This window comes from Asparagus officinalis, chromosome 8 (assembly GCF_001876935.1).
Source record: "Asparagus officinalis chromosome 8, Aspof.V1, whole genome shotgun sequence".
Classification (NCBI taxonomy): Eukaryota; Viridiplantae; Streptophyta; class Magnoliopsida; order Asparagales; family Asparagaceae; genus Asparagus; species Asparagus officinalis.
Window position 1 is genome coordinate 103,357,815 of NC_033801.1, and position 18,792 is coordinate 103,376,606.

Here is an 18,792-nt window from a genome sequence, read left to right on the forward strand (position 1 = left end):
GGGGAAGGGGGCAAAGGGGGACCGAAGGAGGAGGAGGGAGGTGCATGGGGATTGTGTATGGAGTTTGCATGGGAACTTGGGGAGAGGGGCTTTTAATATTTTTTTTTCAAAAAGGGGGGAGGCTGCAGCACATGTTTGAAAGTTGGGGGGGCTAAGGCACATTGAAAATATGAATTTGGGGCCTTGAAGCAATTTTTCCTAAATTTTTATAATCGTGAAATATATATTTATACATTTTGAAGATATAAATACAATTTATGTATTTTAAACTTGCTATTATTGATTGATAATTGTTTACAAGAATGTTTTTTTCTATTAATTAAATAATTTTTGATTAGACTATAAGATATTGATAATTATTATTATAATGATGGTCTAATGATGGTGATAACCATAATAGGAAAGAAGTAAAGAAAAAAAAATATAAAAAATAAAAATAACAAAAAAATATGAGTTCTAGTTTTTTACCACATAGTTCCAAGCTAAAACTAAGAATAGTTTGAGAGACTAGAACTCTTATTTTTGTACAGAAAAATAAAAAAAGTGGGATAATTTTGTACCATTATCCTAATTCTAGTTTTATTCTAGTTTTGTTATGGGGTGTTAGTCAATCGGGACATTTTCATGTAAAATAGGATAATTGTTAAAATGGAATAATTTTTCGCTAGTGGGATATTTTAGTGGGATAAATAGGAACAATTTTTTGAAGCGGGATATTTTGATAAAATAACGTGGGATAAATTTTTATAATCATGAAATATATATTTATGCATTTTGAAGATATAAATACTATTTATGTATTTTAAACTTACTATTATCGGTTGATAATTACTTACAAGAATGTTCTTTACTATTAATTAAATAATTTTTGGTTAGACTATAAGATATTGACAATTATTATTATAATGATGATCTAATGATGGTGATAACCATAATAAGAAAGAAGTAAAGATAAAAATAAATATAAAAAATAAAAAATAACAAAAAAATACGAGTTCTAATTTTTTACCACCTAGTTCCAAGCTAAAACTAAGAATAATTTGAAAGACTAGAACTCTCATTTTTGTATAAAAAAATAAGAAAAGTGGGATAATTTTGTACCATTATCCCAATTCTAGTTTTGTTAGAGTTCTACTTGACTAACACTGTAAAAATTTGTTCTAGTTTTAATTCTATGTGACTAACATCTTAAAAAATTATCCCACAGATTATCTCAGTTCTAATTTTAAATTCTAGTTGACTAACCCCCCCCCCCCTAGAGTTCTACTTGATTAACACTGTAAAAGTTTGTTCTATTTTTAGTTCTATGTGACAAACATCTTAAAAATTTATCTCACAGATTATCCTAATTCCAATTTTAAGTTATAGGTGACTAACCCCCGTAGAGAGATAGAAATGGGGTGTTTTTCGCTATAATCGGGCTTTTTCGAACGGAAAATTTTCGGGAGAGGACTTTGACGTAGCACCCAATTTTTCTTCACTTTCCTTTTTACTTTTTGCAAACTAAATATATGATTGTGGGGAAAATAGTACTCAATTTTCTGATGGATTATTTTTTGCCACTTTCTGCACTTTTTACCAAACAAACAGGCCCTAATTGGATTTGTTTGCATGTGATTTGGTCCCAAAAAAACACTCCTTCAGCACGTATAATGCGCGTGCATTTAGCAACAAAAGGCCAACTGAGCTATTCAAGCGATTCGTTCCTCCGTTCTCCGTCTTCTCGCTTCCAGCAAGGTAACCCCTATTTTTCTTGATCTCGAATTTATTTCCTAATTCTTTCTTCTCCTAATAAAATTCTAAATTCACTCAAGTTTTCATATTTTCCACCAAAATTTTTGATCGATCTCTTATGAATCTCCGATCGCCTTGTTGTTGGATTTAATTGTAAGTTCCCCCTCTAAATCGATTGTGATTTCTTGATTTCGGATTGGAAATGTTAAAAGATTAGGCCTTTTTGTGTTGGACTCCTTACAAAAATTCCTCATCGATGAGATGTAGATTCTTTTGGATAGATGCGTTAAATTTTAGGCTTTGGAATGATCTGAGCCCGTGGACAAAGTATTTAACTGTTATATCCTTATTGGACTGGCGCATTGCTGTTTGGTTTGAATTAACAAGCTCAGGAATTAGTTGCTATTTTGGATTTAGTTTGTTTTCTTTTTTAATTCCATATTTAGATTTTTCCCTTTCTTATGTTATAAGTATGTTATTACGTCATAAAGATGTTTGGTATGTTTGCGAGTTCACTTAGCGAAGGGAAGGAATGGGAAAAATTCCCCTTCCTTCCCTTCCCCTTCATTACCCCCAATTTGGAGTGTAACATTTTGGTACAAATTTCGCCCCATTCCCCTCTACCCTCCTAAATGCAACTCCCAAACAAGGTTAAAAATTACATTTCTCTTCTCCTCACCCTCTCTACCCTCCATCTTATATTTATACCAATGTAAAAGTGATTGATAGTTTATAACTTTTGAACAGAACCCCTACTTTGTGTTACTAGATATTAAGCGAGATATATGAGATTCTTGAATATGATTGTATGTTAAAGCATTCAATGGAAGAGAACTTGGGAGTTAGAACTTTAACTAGTAGGGCACGAAGATTATAAACTTAGTTGATGTGTTTCTTTAAATATATGGATTTTTAGTTCACGCAAATAGGACTATGAGTGGTGGGCTCCAATGAGATGTCTATTGGAACTTATTTCAACAAAAACTTTTTTAGTCTGTATGGGATCTGGGGTAATCGGCACTTTTCTAGTTTTCTTAAAATCTAGCTTATCATAGGGTAGCTCTTTTAATGGACATCATTTGTTTATGTATGTATCTATCATTTTGCGCTTTTATTGATGGATGGGTTTCTTTTAGGTAACATCTTTGTTCTGAATTTCTTTTTCTTTGGGGATAGCATCTGCATTTTGTATGAATTGTTGAAATGTGTACGGTGGTTTTTCGTTGGATTTCTCTCAGAAATGGAAATCGAGGGTGATTCCTTATGTTCCAAAAGTTACAATGTAACAGATCCATGCATGCAATTTTTCCCCTTGCTTTCTAAGTGTTGTATTGTGTTTGTGCAGGGTCAATCCATAAAAGAGTTGCTTCGTTTTCCCTTTACAGCTACCATGTGAGTGTGTTGTATCATAATGTCGTAAAGACAGCATTAGAAGTATTATAATGAATTGAAATGGTTTTTTGTTCAGGAAAAAGTAGAAAACTTCTCTTTTGGTGTGTACATAGGTCATCACAGAGGTTCAGCTAACTTTGTTTTATGTAGAATGCAAAAAGATTATAAATGAAACCAAACATACATTTCTTCACATCCCCCACTTCTTTGTACCTTTAAATGTCGTCAAGCTTCTTATCTAAAAGGCAATAGAAAGGCAGGAAGGAAAAAAAAAAGAACGGGAAAAAAGCAAAGAAAAGAGAAAATTGAGAAAGAGAAATAGTTATCTAGCTTCACAAGGAGATATCAAGTCCTTTGACTGCTCATAGCTTCTATTTTTTATTTGGAACAGCTTGTTAGCATGAGGGTTTTAATAATGTCCTATATCACTACTTACAAACTTTGTTTTTTACTTCTAAATCAAGTATTTATGTCTGTATGCAATAATATTTTCCTTCACTTGTTTAGGGCTGATGATGAACCTGTTGATCAGAAGAAATACCTTGAGGATTCTTGCAAGCCAAAGTGTGTAAGGCCTTTACGGGCATATCAGGTATACACTCCATATCTCTGCTCCTTGCCCTACTATTTTGATTTATTTTCTGTTTCTGCAATTTTAATTATTTGAAGTAAAAACACTTTATATGTTGCTTGCGCCAAAATTTAATATGAAACCTGTCATATTCACTACAGTAATGAACTTAAACTCATGATGTGATAAGATAGATTTCTATACCCACCAACTGCATTTTCAGCTTTATGATTAACACTCACACTAGTCTCCACAATCAAGGATTGCTGCAAGTTCTCCTTTTAATTTAAATATAGATCCAGGCTCAAACAGCTAAGGACCTTCCTCATATTTTTTGTCATCATAATTCATATGTTTTTGTCATTAACCTTCTTGATGTGAGAAATTTGCTCTATATCAGACTCATTTTGATGGAGAAATCTCGTGCCATTAATATCTTGTAGTATGTTCTAAAACTTTGGTAAATTTGTGTGTATTATTTTCAGTTGTGGTTCTCTGCTATTTTATTTGCACTCCAGACCAAATATCAAGTTCTCCAGATTTCTCTGTCACTTTTTCATAATAATGACGATTTTTGCATCGTACAGGCAGTAATACTCCCGCTTTGCTGCATGCCATGCTTTAAAAAGAAGATAGTAAGCGCAAGATTGTAAACTAAATCACAAAAATATGTAGGTAATTAGAGTGCCACCTTAGCAGCAGTTAGTATTATTGCATATAGTGGTGCTTGCTCCTGGGTCAAATTGAAGTTTGCCTCCTCAAATTAGAATTTAGTTGTAAGCATGAAATCTAACATTAGAGTTTAGATATCAACTTAGCTAATCGTGCTAACACTTGAAGCTTAAGTTGAAAAGGCAATAGGTCCTCAGATAATGTCAAATTTTGTTTGGCACTTGTGCTTGACTGAAACAGGGAAAAACAGGTTCGTGGTATATGATTTGATGGAGATGAATTCAATATGGCAGTGCAGACTTTGCTAACCAAATGAGGTTACTGCTACCAAAAAATTTACTAGACTTCTGTAACCAAACCCCATCAACTATTAGTATAATATCAAACTGAAGCTGGTTCAGTAAATCCATCTCCACGCTACATCTGAATTTCCAGCATGACACCATGTTGTGCAGAAAAATAAAATCCTATTGAAGACCCTTCTACAGAAAATCTTGCAGGGAGGTAGGAAATTCTGACTTGTGTCTTGGTTAGAAATTCAGAAGTTGACAACAAACTCAAAGTTAGATTGTTATTAATCACCAACTTTTAAGATTTGTGCTAGGGTACATGTCAAATATTCCAGTCTCCCTTTATGTTTTTTATAGAGAACCCTTGTTGGGGTTTTCTTTTTCTGTGGTAACTGGTGCATATGGTTGTCGCGTGCTTGAGTGTGTGTTTAAGTATGTGGTACTTTCGAGACTAATAGCTTGCAAGGTCACGCAACTTAAAAAAGGGTATAAATGTTGTAAAAAATTCTGCTTCACTTGCAACATTATGATTTCCCCTTGTAACAAGAGTCTCTTAAAATTTCTACAGGCTTGTGTTGAGAGAATTAAAGACGACGAGAGCGGGAACAAGCACTGCACAGGGCAATATTTTGATTACTGGTTATGTGTAGACTCATGTGTAAGTTTAGTTTATTTCTTTCTGCTTTGTTTTCTATGAACTAAATTCGCCTCATTCATTCAGTCCTTACCTAAGATTTCTTCTTAATATTGCAGGTTGCACCTAAGCTTTTTCACAAACTGAAGTGAGCTAATTTTAGTACACATTTTGTTTCGGATTTGATCTTGAATAGGAGCCTGTTATTGACTCCCATTATGTACTGAACTCTTTTTATGTTCTTGCCGATGCCTTTTTGTTTAACGAAACCAAATAAAGGAAACTCCTGAGAAACCTCTGATTTCTTTCGAGAGCTATTTTTGTTATAAGGTGATTTTGAAATGGGTAAATTGTTTCATTTGTTTATGGTATTATTTCGTTTGTCTAGAGGAGTTGCGTCAACATCAGGCGATGGATAAGTTGAAATTGTGGATCATGTTACAATCTGTAGAATTAGTGGAAGAACTGCGTGAGTATTTTTTTTTATAGTTATCTATCAACTGCTCAGAAGAATTGTAGATGTTTTTGTTGAGTGTTGGAGCGCATTACCTTTTATTTATGCATACGTAATACTTCTTTTGGGTTAATTGCAGGGGTTAATTGCAAATAAGGCTCCCGTGGAATCGCCTGATTTGCTGTAGTTTTATTTGCGCAGATATCTGTAGTTTTATTTGCACGGATATGACATTGTTGTATTTGCCCGAATGTGAATATATCACCTTCGTGAACTATGTGAATATATCACCTTAGTGAACCATTTTGATATTTTTACAATTTAAAAAAAAAGTAATTGAAGATTTTTTTTCCAGTAGTATTCTACTCGTCTCCTCAACACCTTCGTTACTAACACCTTCACTACTTTCGAGATCTATCCTCACCACCGTCAGGTGTCTACCTGCTGCATCCTCAAAAAGTTCGACTATTTTAAGAGTGAAAAAGATATACTTGGGGGGTTATATCCATAGAAATAAATGGGGCTGAGCAATACTCAATTAAATTGTGACGCTCCTGGGTTTACAAAAGGTTGTAGTCCAAGGTAAAACCAGAGATGTCAAAGTTGGTATCAGAGCTAAAGAATGAGAAGCTTCTGAATCGAACAAGATCCGAGCTGGAAAAGAATAATCATTAAGAAAGCTCCGCTCGCATCATGATCACGCGGTACGATTGCATAAACTCTACTGGTGGCTGGTGACTGCTATGTTACTAGAGGTAGAATTTATGGGATTATCTATCCCTAAAATAAAAAATACCGGTTTATTTTCAGATATTACTTCCATGCAGACACTGAAACGATCACAGATATGAAATTAGTTGTAAAATTGAAATGCCGCTTGCTATAAACAGATACCTTCAGTGAAAATGTTTTGACCATGTGGCTGCTAAAATCTCCCAACTTAGAAACGAACACAAGAATTACAAATTTCAGCACCCATATAGTTGTGAGTTTCTAAAGAAACCAAAATCAATCGCCATCATAAGCTTGAAACTCCACAATTACGATTCCAACAATTGTGACGCATCACAATTTCTCAATCAAATTTGGGGAAAAAAATTTCCCAGACATTTAGGCCTTCGCTCAGTCTTTACAGGCGTAACACAATATCTACAGTGTGCAAGTAAAATCCAAGTTCTCTTATTAAAATCGAAAAACAAAGAATGATACGTAGCAGCTGCTATGGACTTTCGTGACGTTTCTTTAATAGGATAATCAGTGAATAAATTACACGCGGCCAAAAAATGACTGTCAAACATTTGGGCTTGAACCTATATTCCATTTAAATACATCAACTTCCTCCTAACTCATTTCAGGATAATTTCTACTTTCTAGTGCATCTTGGAAGCAAAATTTTGCATCAGAAAACACCAGCTACTGCTGATCTCCAAAAAAATATTGGCAGGCTACACATTAGATACCACGTTTCAACCTACTGTCCGGAAAATCAAAGACATAATTACAGTCTGAACAGTAATGCTTGATATCAATATTTAATGTTTTAACATTGACAGTTTTAAAGCTAGCAAGTTTATGTAGTGTAATTAACCGTGCTACATATTTCAATCTCACACAATCCCATATGAAAATATTTGTTGAATAAAGAGAATCAGTAACTGGAGCCTGAATAGTATATATGCTGTAAAACTCAAAATTATTTCTTCCGGACATTGAATAATCTAATAATAGCCAGATGGAGAGTAGCCAGATGGAGGTTGAGAGTCCTGAGGTTGAGACGGTGGAGGTCTTGGCTGGGCATACTCTGCAAAGATGACCCATCCATCGAGATACTGCAAGCAAATTTAACATTGTCAGAGAATGAAATACAGAGCACAAATTTATTGTTCACATCCTCTCCAGGATCAACTGTGCCCTTGGAAACATCAGATAGAAGCATCAAACAGTATTATTCCTTTCCTCGTATACCAGAAGAATAAAAAAAGTATTCATTCACCCCCAGTGGCGGAGCCACGCTAGTTCAAGGTGGTTCCCTTGAACCACCTATATTATTAACTTACAAGCAAACGCCTATATCCAGTTTAAAGTCACTTGCTTCTTTTTTTAACCCAAAGCGGGGGTTTGTACCAATATTATTAAATTTGGATCCACCGATTAAAAACTGGGGTCATAATTTAAAACCCCAAGGATTCTTAAGCCTGCCACTTCTGAAATCATTCTTAACCCGGAAATAACATACTGAACTAATTATTCTGAAACCGAATTCATTGCAAGAGGAAAGTGGCTATATGAGTTGACAGTCCAATTTGCGAAATGGCTTGCCAACTAACTTTCATTTGAGCGCTACACCGACATGACTAGCACTAGCAGAGAGCCCACCCTTGTTTCTCCTCTATTTCTTTTTCCCCCCCACCCTTTTTTTTTTGAGTTATTTTTTATTATTTGCCAATTAACCCCTAAATTCAATTCAAACCAATTAGTTCAGCCCTCAACAATCTTCTGTTAGATTTGTAACAGAGATAAATCAAAGTCCTATTTTACAAAGCTTCTACTCCCTAAATTTTTTTTTTTAAATTTGAGGATTAAGAAAAATTTGGAGAATGAGGAGGTATGTTATCAACTTAATTAATTATATGTTGCGGGCACTTCAGTGGTATTTTGCAAACACTAATCAACTTAACAAAACATGGAGGTATCTAGTATATTCTCTAACAGAAAACATGGAGTTCTCGTAATGCGAGGGTCATTTGGCAAGTATGAAAAACAGAGGGTATTACCATACATTTGAACAAATATGAAGTTTTTTTTTGTGGGTCTTGTTTTGTTTTGTGTGTTTGGGTGGGGTTTTTTGTTTTGTTTTATGGAGTTAGCAAAAAATACTATTGAAAAGGTCAATTGCAGTGTGCTCACCTGGCCATGCATTCCCTTTATGCCTTCAGCGGCCTGTTCTAAAGTGGCATATCTCACAAAACCAAACCCCTTTGAGTATCCAGAAACGCGGTCTGTTACAACTCTAGCTGCCAAGTGAAACAAAATCAAAGCCATCATCCCCTGGACTTCATCATCATTATTACTGCTATTGCTCTCGATGAAAGGCAGCAGATATAGACACATGCGCGCGCGCGCACAGACACACGCATGCACGCACCCGGCGCGCGCGCACACACCCATGCCCGCAAGGCGCGCGCGCACACACCCATGCCCGCACGCACGTGCGCGCGCGCACACACACACAGAGTTGTGATAAAATGAGATGAAGAGCTGAAAACTTAAACATGAGCTGAAAATTTTTAACCCCTCAATCTAAATATATGGCTGCGATTTTATGTAGAAAATATGTTAACACTGAAAAGTGAACCCCACTGCTTACTCCACTCCAGAACTGCGGCAAGCGCCCCAATCCTCCCTCCACAGACTTGAATCTCATATCCTCTCTCCACCGACTTGAGTCTCATCCGCTCCGTATTTTTCCAATGTTCTCAACAGAAAATCAATCAAAAATCAGAAAATCATTACTCTTTACCAGTTTAATAAAATATAAATGTTTTCTAGTTTGTTTCATCGTTGGGTTTATGGTAGGATAGTTGCTCTTGTTTGTCAAAAATATATTTGATAAATTCCCCTTTGAATTATTTGTGTTAGCTTCTAAACAAATATTCTTGAATCTGATGATGTTGAGGTATAAAAAAAAGGTGAATTTTAACTTAGCAGTCCTTGTCCAGCTTTATCTCACGAGTATGGAAAGTTTGAATTAGTTCTCAACGCTGTTCAAACCTATTAGACTCGTCTTTTGCTTTGGAGGGGAAGAGAAAGGGGAAATGTCTGTGAAGGTCAAGGACGCTCTCTTCAACAGCGGAGACCGGAGATACACAATGAAGTGAGAGCAAGGAAACTAAAGATCTGGTGGTCGGAGTGCAAGTATCAGATCGAAAGGAAAAAAATGGGAATGGAATCACCAAAGAAGTATGAGACCTCAACTTCTTAGTTACCTTAACTAACCGATTTAAAGGTTAACAAATCTCCAGCTCAGCTTCCCATTAACTTAAAACAAATCTCAACCATTAGACTTGATCCAATCAACAGAAATGCTCAGCTCACATTATTTATTGCACTCTCCGTCTCATAGTATCATTACTTGTGTGTGTGTGTAGATAGAGAGAGAGAGAGAGAGAGAGAGAGAGAGAGAGAGAGAGGAGAGAGAGAGAGAGAGAGAGAGAGAGAGAGAGAGAGAGAGCTATAAGGTCTTGGATTGTTGTTGTAAGTTCTTATTATTTGAAAGGCAGCAAATTTTGCTTTCAGAAGAAACATACCGTGGAGAACTTCACCAAATTTTGCAAAAGCTTCTCTTAACCCCTCAGATGTAGTCCTCTTGCTAAGACCTGCCATTGCATCCACGTTTAGAATCTCCATGTTAGAATCAATTAAGAGATTATGAATATGTATGAAGTGGTACATGTATCATGCGGTTAAGGCAGAAGCTAGGGCTCTAAGAACAGTAAAATATGTTAGAAGGTAGATATTGCTCGAGAAGGACAATTCTTCACAAAGAAAATGAACGAGAGGCACATTGCAAGGAATTGGAAGAAAATATTCATTAAAAAAATGAGCCCAAACCACCTATCAACGATAAGGAAAGGAAGCAAGCGACTTCACTCAATCATACAAAACCTAAACAAGTAACCAAAAAAGAAAACTTGCTCTAACGTAATTCATCAATTAACATTAATGGTTATTGCCCACATGGATCTCAAAGACATTGTTAAAACCATAGTCAACAAAAGACATTATCTCATGTATCTAAAAAATTTTTAAAAAACTGTAGCGTAAGTTGTGGTTTCCACTTGTCTATTTATCTAATAAACGTGTAAAGCATAGAAGGCACATTCATCTCATGCAATGAAATAAACAATATAGTAAGGATCGACAATTAGTACATTAGAACTCAAAAGGAATAAACATAAAGAATAATTAAACAAATTAACCATTACAAAACTGGGAATCTGGGATATGTTTTACATATTAAGGACTCTATTAAAATAAACAAATTAACCATTACAACAACCACTTTGCAAATCATTTGACATAATTGATATATAGTTTTTAAATTTTCCATGCACGTTTTCACAAAAAATATTTTAACTCGGCAAAGCTGCTTACAATAAAAGAGTCCACATTTACAAGTTCTAGGGACTAATATTAACGCTCCTTATACTTTTGTTGTTCCCTCCTGTAGGGCTTCAAGGCAGAAAACTCAGTACCACGAATTAAATTTAAGGTCCACTATTACAAGAGCAACAAACAAAGTGATAACTGCCATCATTCAGTAGACAAAAAGAACATTTGAAGAAGAGGAACACATGGAAGAAGAGTACCAGCACGAAGAACAGAACCATGAGACCAGAAGAAGAAGAATAAAACCTCCTCAATTTGCACAATTATATAAAAGAGTCTAAAAAAAGTTACAGGCATCTATTCAAAAAATGACCCAAAACATTCTTCTTTTAGTCCTGTTAGAAGATGCACGGGATAAATAATAATAATCCTAGCATACTCCAATCATCCTATACAAATCATTTCCAACAGGAATACTCTTTTCTAAGTAGAAATAAACTACTATACCAATCATAGAATTTCCGTAAGTCCCTATCATGGGAAAGGTTACACTCAAATCTTCTGTTAACAAAGACAGAAGAATGCTGAAACATCAAGATCTCTAAAATCCAAATGCATAAACAACCTTTAAGAGTGTTCTAGTTTCTAAAGAATATAACAACTGATCCACTAGATAAACATCCAACAATCATAACATTATCCAGTCACTAAATTTCTAAACATGCAAATGCATACAATAAAAAAAAATTATGCAAATTGGTTCATGAAAGGGCCAATACTAAAAAGACGGAGTCTACCATTTAGTTCATGCAATATCTTCACCTAAATCTACTCACTTTTCTCAATCGCTGATATTAAAAAGCATATCTTCACCTATCACTGTGCAGCTTCTACACATGCAAAAGTGACATTCAACATAAGGCTACTCGTTATAATGCAGTATAGATGACATTCCAATCTAATACCTCCAAGGCTCCAACATATCAACAGATCACGTCTCGTAAGATTACCTTTCAGTAACTTCAATATCTCACATATGAAAACAGACTCAAGAGGATATTTATCAACATGACATTAGCCCTACATACTCGCTTGTATCCACATCTCATATTTGATTCTATAGGGCCTCCTTCACCAGTTAAGCCCCTAAACTTAGTTTTGAATCTTCTGATTCTAAAAACAAACAATACATATTAGTTTTGTTTATAACTGGGTCATTATAGTTGGAAACTGACCCTTACATTGGAAACTTCAATATTAGTGATAGCTAAGAAGAAATAATTTAATAGGAAGTCAGTAATGGCACAGGACGGATAACAGTTTGCTACTTTTTGCAGTATGTGGTACGAAGAATATGCTTATTTCATCAATATTCTGGTTGACACTTGGAAGCCATCCTAGGATCATTTCCATAATTCTGCATATTTTTTGGGTGCATGTTTATAAAGCAGAGATATATGTACTTTCATAAAACTAAGGATCAACATAATAGAAACTTCCGTCTTTTCAAAAGATAGATAACAAAAACCAAGCTAAATAATCTTAATTCTGGTTGTGCATTAAATAAAAGTTTAAAATCCAAATTTAAAACCAGCATGTGAATCTCAAAAGTTGCAAATCGTCTAGAAAAAAGCCATTACAAGCTAAATATAATAAAAAAGATCACTGGATCAGTTAGTCCAGTTCTCTTCTTTTATTTCTTTGATTGCCAGCTTGTCAACCAGAATTGAGAATGCACCATGAATAGTGATACACGAACTGGATGTTAGGACTTACAAGGTGTGAAGTGAATTAGGTATAAATTTTGTGAACCTTTCTAGTTACGTTATCCATTGTTAGCGAGTACTCATTTCCTGCATCACTATAGCATTTCCAAAAAAGGTCAAGAGAAAGGTGTCCTTTCCTGTAAGCCTGTTGCTATAACTATGAGAATTAAGAAATCTAGTCAAGGACTCTGTCTGCTCGGCGACAAATATAAGCATGGTTTGCGAACAAAGGGGTCACCAGCCCACATAGAAATCCAAAGCCGAACTGCAGGTGCAAGGACATTATTCCAAAGTCCCACAGATTTTCACATAAACAAAGACCTTTTATTTTTGTCGAATAATACTTACCAGAAATGGAAATCTTTTGAACAAAGGTCATAATCCAATGCCATTCTTTTACCATTGAACCAAGCTTTAATGACCCCTTAGATGTTGTTCAAGAGATACACACCACCATGTAGACTTATAATTGTACTGATTTTCTTTTCCCATTAAGTAAGTACATTTCTTGATGCCTTTGTATAATGTCCTCAACATACAAAGTATCCCCTCTCCGCTCTAATACCACTGAAGTTCTAGCCAAATTTCTAACAAACTTAATCCGCAGTAGTAAAACTAAATATTAGATGCATCTTCAATATTTGATCCCACTAAAATTACAAAAAAGTAAATATTGTTCAAGTGCTTAATAGGCATAAACCAATACCACAACAGTAAACCAGTTGACTAAAGCATTCAGTAAAGAAACACACACATAAGCATGCTAAGGAATATAATAATGGTATACAGGTGAATGTGCTGAGAAAATTCAAACAATTTCTTGTGCTAGAAGTATCATATGTTTTAATCATTGTATTAGAAACAACAGAGACAGCAGTAAAAATTTTACTAGAGCACCCCCTATATAGGTGCTCTGAGACATCCACGGGAGCATAGAATGACAGTTTTCATGACAGTTCTCAAATAATATTTGTACTCTAGGTACTGAGAGACCACTAAATGAGGCCAAGTTTTCTCAAATTCACCAAGCTTAAGTTCCTACGATCAATCAAGAAATACAATTTAACTCGACTATAATTTTTCAGGTGCGTATATATGTGTGCCATAAGCATTTCCAACAAAGGTTTAAAAAGATCAATTTAGGCTTTCCTTTCATATGGTTATGACTTCAGCTGTTCCATCATCTTGATACAATAGATTACCATGATCTTCAACGATAAATACATGCAGATGAATTCAACATGAAACGTCTTGTGCCATCTCCTCTTAATGCGGGGCAATCGTTGATATCAAAAGCTAACCTATAATGTTTCAGGGCATAAAAGTAGTAGACCTCCCCCCAAAACATCCAACTCCCTAACAAAACCCTAGATTGAGGAGCAAATTACGGAAAGATTCGATCTTTGCCAACCGTCTTCACTGCTTCACACAAATTCATCCACGTCCATTTTGATTACGCCATGATTTCCACAAATAACGTAAAAAGAATTCATTTTGGTACAAAAGAGGCAGCAGTTCACCTGATACGAAGAGGTTGGTTGAGGGCTCCGCCGCAGGCTGGGCGGCGGCAGGCGGCGGCGGAGTGAATCCAGGAATCGAAGAGATCATTCGCCGGAGTCCAAAACGGCTCGCTGCAATCGCCATCTCTCTCTCTCTCTCTAAAAGCTGAGGATCAAGGGTTTTAGAAAGAGAAAAGATCGTTCTAGGGCTTTAGAGAGAGATGCGAGGCGACAACGAACGCTAGATCTGCGTGGGCCATTTATAGAAATGCCCTTTCCAGTTGGGTACAGTTAGGGGTGAGCACGGTTCGGTTCGGGTCGGTTTTTATTAAAATTTGAACAACCGAACCGAACCACCTACAATTCAAAACCGAACCGAACCATTACAAATCGGTTCGGTGCGGTTCGGTTCGGTTTGTTCGGTTCTAACTTCATCAAGTATAACTTCACTTCAATTTATCTTTTATATATTATTATTACCCTATGCCAGCACGTATTTGTTTTTTAACTTCACTTCAATTTATTATTTTTGCTCATGTATGTATACTGTTTTTAAGTGAAGTAACTTGTCCTTTTGGATTAAATACTAGACTCTGACGTTGTAATTTTTTAGTAACGGACTTGCTTTGTCTTTGTGTAGCAAGCTTTGACTTTGGTCTTTGTGGATACAAAAAAAGGAGCCGACTCATTAGAACATTGGTTATGTATGAATCAATTCCCTGCAACTACTATTCATGGTGATCGAACACATCAATAAACCCACAAATCAAAGGCACAAATATATTCGGTTGGTTCGGTTCGGGTCGGTTTGAAAAATTGTCAACCCGACCCAAACCGTCTTACTCATAAAACCGCTTTTTCCGGGTCGGTTCGGGTCGGTTCGGTCGGTTTTTTCGGTTTGAACCGAACCGTGCTCACCCCTAGGTACAGTTTTGTGTTTGATGCCTAAAAGACGAAATTACCCCTGAGGTTTTGCAGGGGTTTAGTCCTTGTGGGCCGGCTTTGGGTATGGCCCAACGTGAAAAGTTAAATCAGCCCAATTTTTCCTCAAGTTAACCTAGGGGTGTGCAAAGTTCAGTGTTAACCGACCGAATCGACCGATTTCCCACGGTTCGGTACGGTTTTGATCATCCATCGGTTCGGTTCGGGTTCAGAAACTTTCAACCCGATTAAACCGATTAAACCGATCCGATCGAACTTTCCCCCACCCGCTATAACCCATACCCGATACCCATTACCCGACTACTATAAAAATCCCAAATTCTCATTCATTCCCCACCCTAAATCTTCTGCTGTTCCCTCTCTCGATCTGGTCCCCGCCGCCGCCTCCACCAATGGCTAGATTCCCAACCCTAACTCTCATCTCACCAGACCGTTCACTAGATCCCCAACCCAACCCTAACCCTCGCCAGATCCCCAACCTTAACCTTAACCCTCAAGTCCCCCTTCTTCAGCCAGCAGGCGGCGACGTCGACAGCGAGAGCGCAGCTCGAGAGTGGCGTCTACGGCGAGCTCGAGGGTGTCCACTGTCCAGGGCTACGTCGAAGGGGTCTTCAAAGGAGAGGAGGGAGCCGAGGCGGCGGAGGAGGAGGGTTTTTAGGAGGGAGGGGGAGAAGGGGAGGTCGTTTTCTTACTGCACCCAGGTACTTCTAGTCCCTTTATTTTTTGCGTTTTTGTTCTTTAGTGCAGCTGTGAGGCAAGGACGGCGTCGACGGCGAGCTCGAGGGTGTAAACCAACGGCACCGAACCGAACCGTATCAGTTCGGTTCGGGTCGGTTCTCTTGAGATCGTCGGTGATGTTCGGTTGTCAATTTTTTATCGAAACCGACCGAACCGACCGAATGCTCACCCCTAAGTTTACCAAATAAATTTCTTAGGGTGTTTTTGGCAACAAGTTAGACCAGGACTGAACCTGATCCAATTTTAACTTGTTTCTTGTTTGTCAAATTTTTATGTCAGAGCTAGCCTAATTTTTTTAACCTAAATAGTGTCACTAAATCAGTTTTCTTTTGGACCAGGGTGAGGGGAGAGGGGTTGGTCTAAAAGAGAACTTGTTTAGTACAAAACTGGGTCAGGACTAGTCCTGACCCAATTTAGTTCACTTTGTTAAACACACTCTTAATGTCCGCAAATAATATGAGTTCATATTTATTTTTTCACTATTGAGTATCCAAAATGGATACTCGTATTTTATAAGAAAAGCAAATGTAATGCTACTTATAAGTATCATTATATTGTTTTTAATAGCAAAATCATGACATTATAATGTGAAAGTGCTAAAAATTTAAGCAGGTAGCTTTTAATAGCAAATAATATGAGTTCAGTATATTGTTTTTAATAGCAAAGTCATGAGATTATAATGTGCAGGTGCTAAAATTTTAACCAAGATGTTTTTAATAGCAAATAATATGAGTTTCATTATATTGTTTTTAATAGCAATATCATGAGATTATAATGCGAAAGGGCTAAAATTTTAACCAGCATGCTGTTTGGCAAGGGAAAATGGTTAAGGGGAAGGACTAAATTATGCGAAGGGAAAATGGTTAAGGGGAAGGACTAAATTAACTAACCCTTCACATGATGTTAAAAATAATTAAACATCGTTTGGATTTGACAGTCAAGACAAAGGGTTAAGTTTTTTGTGATTGGTAAATAAAGAAGGGTTAAGGAGGCTAGTTGACATAAATACCCTAAATTATATTCTTCTTAAAGTTTTGTTTCTTATTTTGAGAGGGAGTAACTCCTAATCATTCTCTTAACCGGGTGCATTATGAGATAAGCGTAAAGATTTTTACAACAATAGATGCTACTAAAAGTGGATTAATATTCTATAGCCCCGTTTGGCAAAGGGTTAAGGAAGAGGGGTTAAAAAGAATGATTAATGTACTTAGCTCATTCGATAATCTGAATGACTAAATTATTAACCCGTTAAATAAGTTTTATTTTAGTCTTTGTGATCAGTTTTAGTGTTTGGGAATAACAATGATTTTGACTATTTTCTTTATGATTAGAAGGGTTAATTCTTAATCATTCTAAATAGGAGTATTAGTACACCCCTCATTATAAGGGGTTAACTCATTTTAATCCCTCTAGAGGGGTTAGCTTAACCATTCTATATTTTTTATGTTTGGTAAATTATAGAGGGTTAACTCACTTTAACTCTTGTATAGATTTTTTGTATTTGGCGGGTTAAGAAGGGGTTAAGTCTTCTTAACCCCTCACTTAACCATTTGCCAAACGGTACCTACTTGATAGAAGTGGGTAGGATGACAACTAATCTTGGTTTGAATTTGCAGCAAAAGAATGCAATGGATATTAATTTTTTATTCTTTTCTGTATATATGATTGAAAATGAGATGTATATGAAATAAAGCGATGCAACGAACATCTTTTCCTTTTAATCGCTCGGGATCCTTACATGGGATCTCTACAAGTACTTGTCTCAAGTTTAGTTCCCTTTATTCATATACATAAGTGTAATTTAGTTACCTTTAAAATTCTTAACTTTTTGTATGATTATCTGACAATTGATTATTTTTAAATTTCTTCTAAGCTGCTGAATTTGTCTCTGTAGTGCCGGAAAGTAGATTTGGGAAGAGAAAATAGGCAACACGGACCGTATTTATTAATAGAAAAATAAAGCTTCTTAAATGAGAGTTTGTTTGTAGTTAATTTTATACAAAACTAGGATGCATGAACTTGTTGGGGAATTTAGTCTCCCCGCCTATTACGATTTGCGCAACTCGAAAGCTAACTCACAATCAATAAGATAAAAAATAACCCAATCAAGAAGAAAGAATATCGGGATTTACGTGGTTTGGTCGACCAACTTCGACCTACGTCCACGGGCAATAATACGAGAAATCCACCATGTATCAGGGAGAACTACAAGAAAAACCACTCAACTCTCGTCTCTCAATCTCTCAACCTCACATACATAATAAACTCTCATATTATCTCCAAAGCCCTCTCCTTACAATCTTTTGAACGGACAAAGACTGCGAAACCCTCTTCTAATGATGTAATCATTTGCACGGATAAAGACTACGAAACTCTCGCCTCTCGCACAATATTCTTGAATCAAGCTACAACCTCTGCTAACCTAGATTATAGGAATATTGGCTCTCTCTCTCTCTCTCTCTCTCTCTCTCTCTTTCTTTATATATATATTCTCTCTCTCTCTCTCTCTCTCTCTCTCTCTCTCTCTCTCTCTCTCTCTCTCTCTCCTGCTTATTTTTTTCCTCCAACAATAGAATATAATATATAGGGAAACCAAAATTCTATCTCTAACCTAACTTCCTAATTAGAATATGTTTTAAACTCCTAATCATGATGAGACTCAGTCTCCTAATCATGATAGATCTCTAACCCTATCTAATTTGTGTGAAGTTATACAAAGAATCAAAGACATAATCTCAACATGACTTTCTTTTCAAAATTGTATGACAACCATTATAATATATGCTTTGCTTGATGAAGCTAGAGTTTATTTGGCTAACTTGAACAAATCTAGAGTATTTCATCTATTGTTGCACTTTACCAGGGGAAAAAATCTATGATTGAATTAAGAACATAAATGATAGTTGCATAAGAGTTTAATTTTATGCAAAACTTAGGGCGGCATCTTCGAATATATGGCTGAAAGTTTAATTTTATACCAAACTTATAACT

General features: G+C 36.0%; 2 protein-coding genes across 2 annotated transcripts; one reads left to right on the plus strand and one right to left on the minus strand.

Moving 5' to 3' along the window:
• LOC109822628 (cytochrome b-c1 complex subunit 6-like) lies at positions 1,664 to 5,667 on the plus strand. The gene is made up of 5 exons (XM_020388861.1): positions 1,664 to 1,737; positions 3,080 to 3,126; positions 3,634 to 3,718; positions 5,228 to 5,317; positions 5,413 to 5,667. Coding segments are annotated over exons 2-5 (210 nt in total). The 5' UTR covers positions 1,664 to 1,737; positions 3,080 to 3,124; the 3' UTR covers positions 5,446 to 5,667.
• On the minus strand, positions 7,246 to 14,370 carry LOC109822052 (glycine-rich RNA-binding, abscisic acid-inducible protein-like). Its single transcript, XM_020388214.1, has 4 exons — positions 14,143 to 14,370; positions 10,055 to 10,123; positions 8,655 to 8,761; positions 7,246 to 7,576 (listed from the first exon to the last, which is right to left on the minus strand). The coding sequence occupies exons 1-4, from the start codon at positions 14,264 to 14,266 to the stop codon at positions 7,466 to 7,468; spliced, it is 411 nt and encodes a 136-aa protein (XP_020243803.1). The 5' UTR covers positions 14,267 to 14,370; the 3' UTR covers positions 7,246 to 7,465.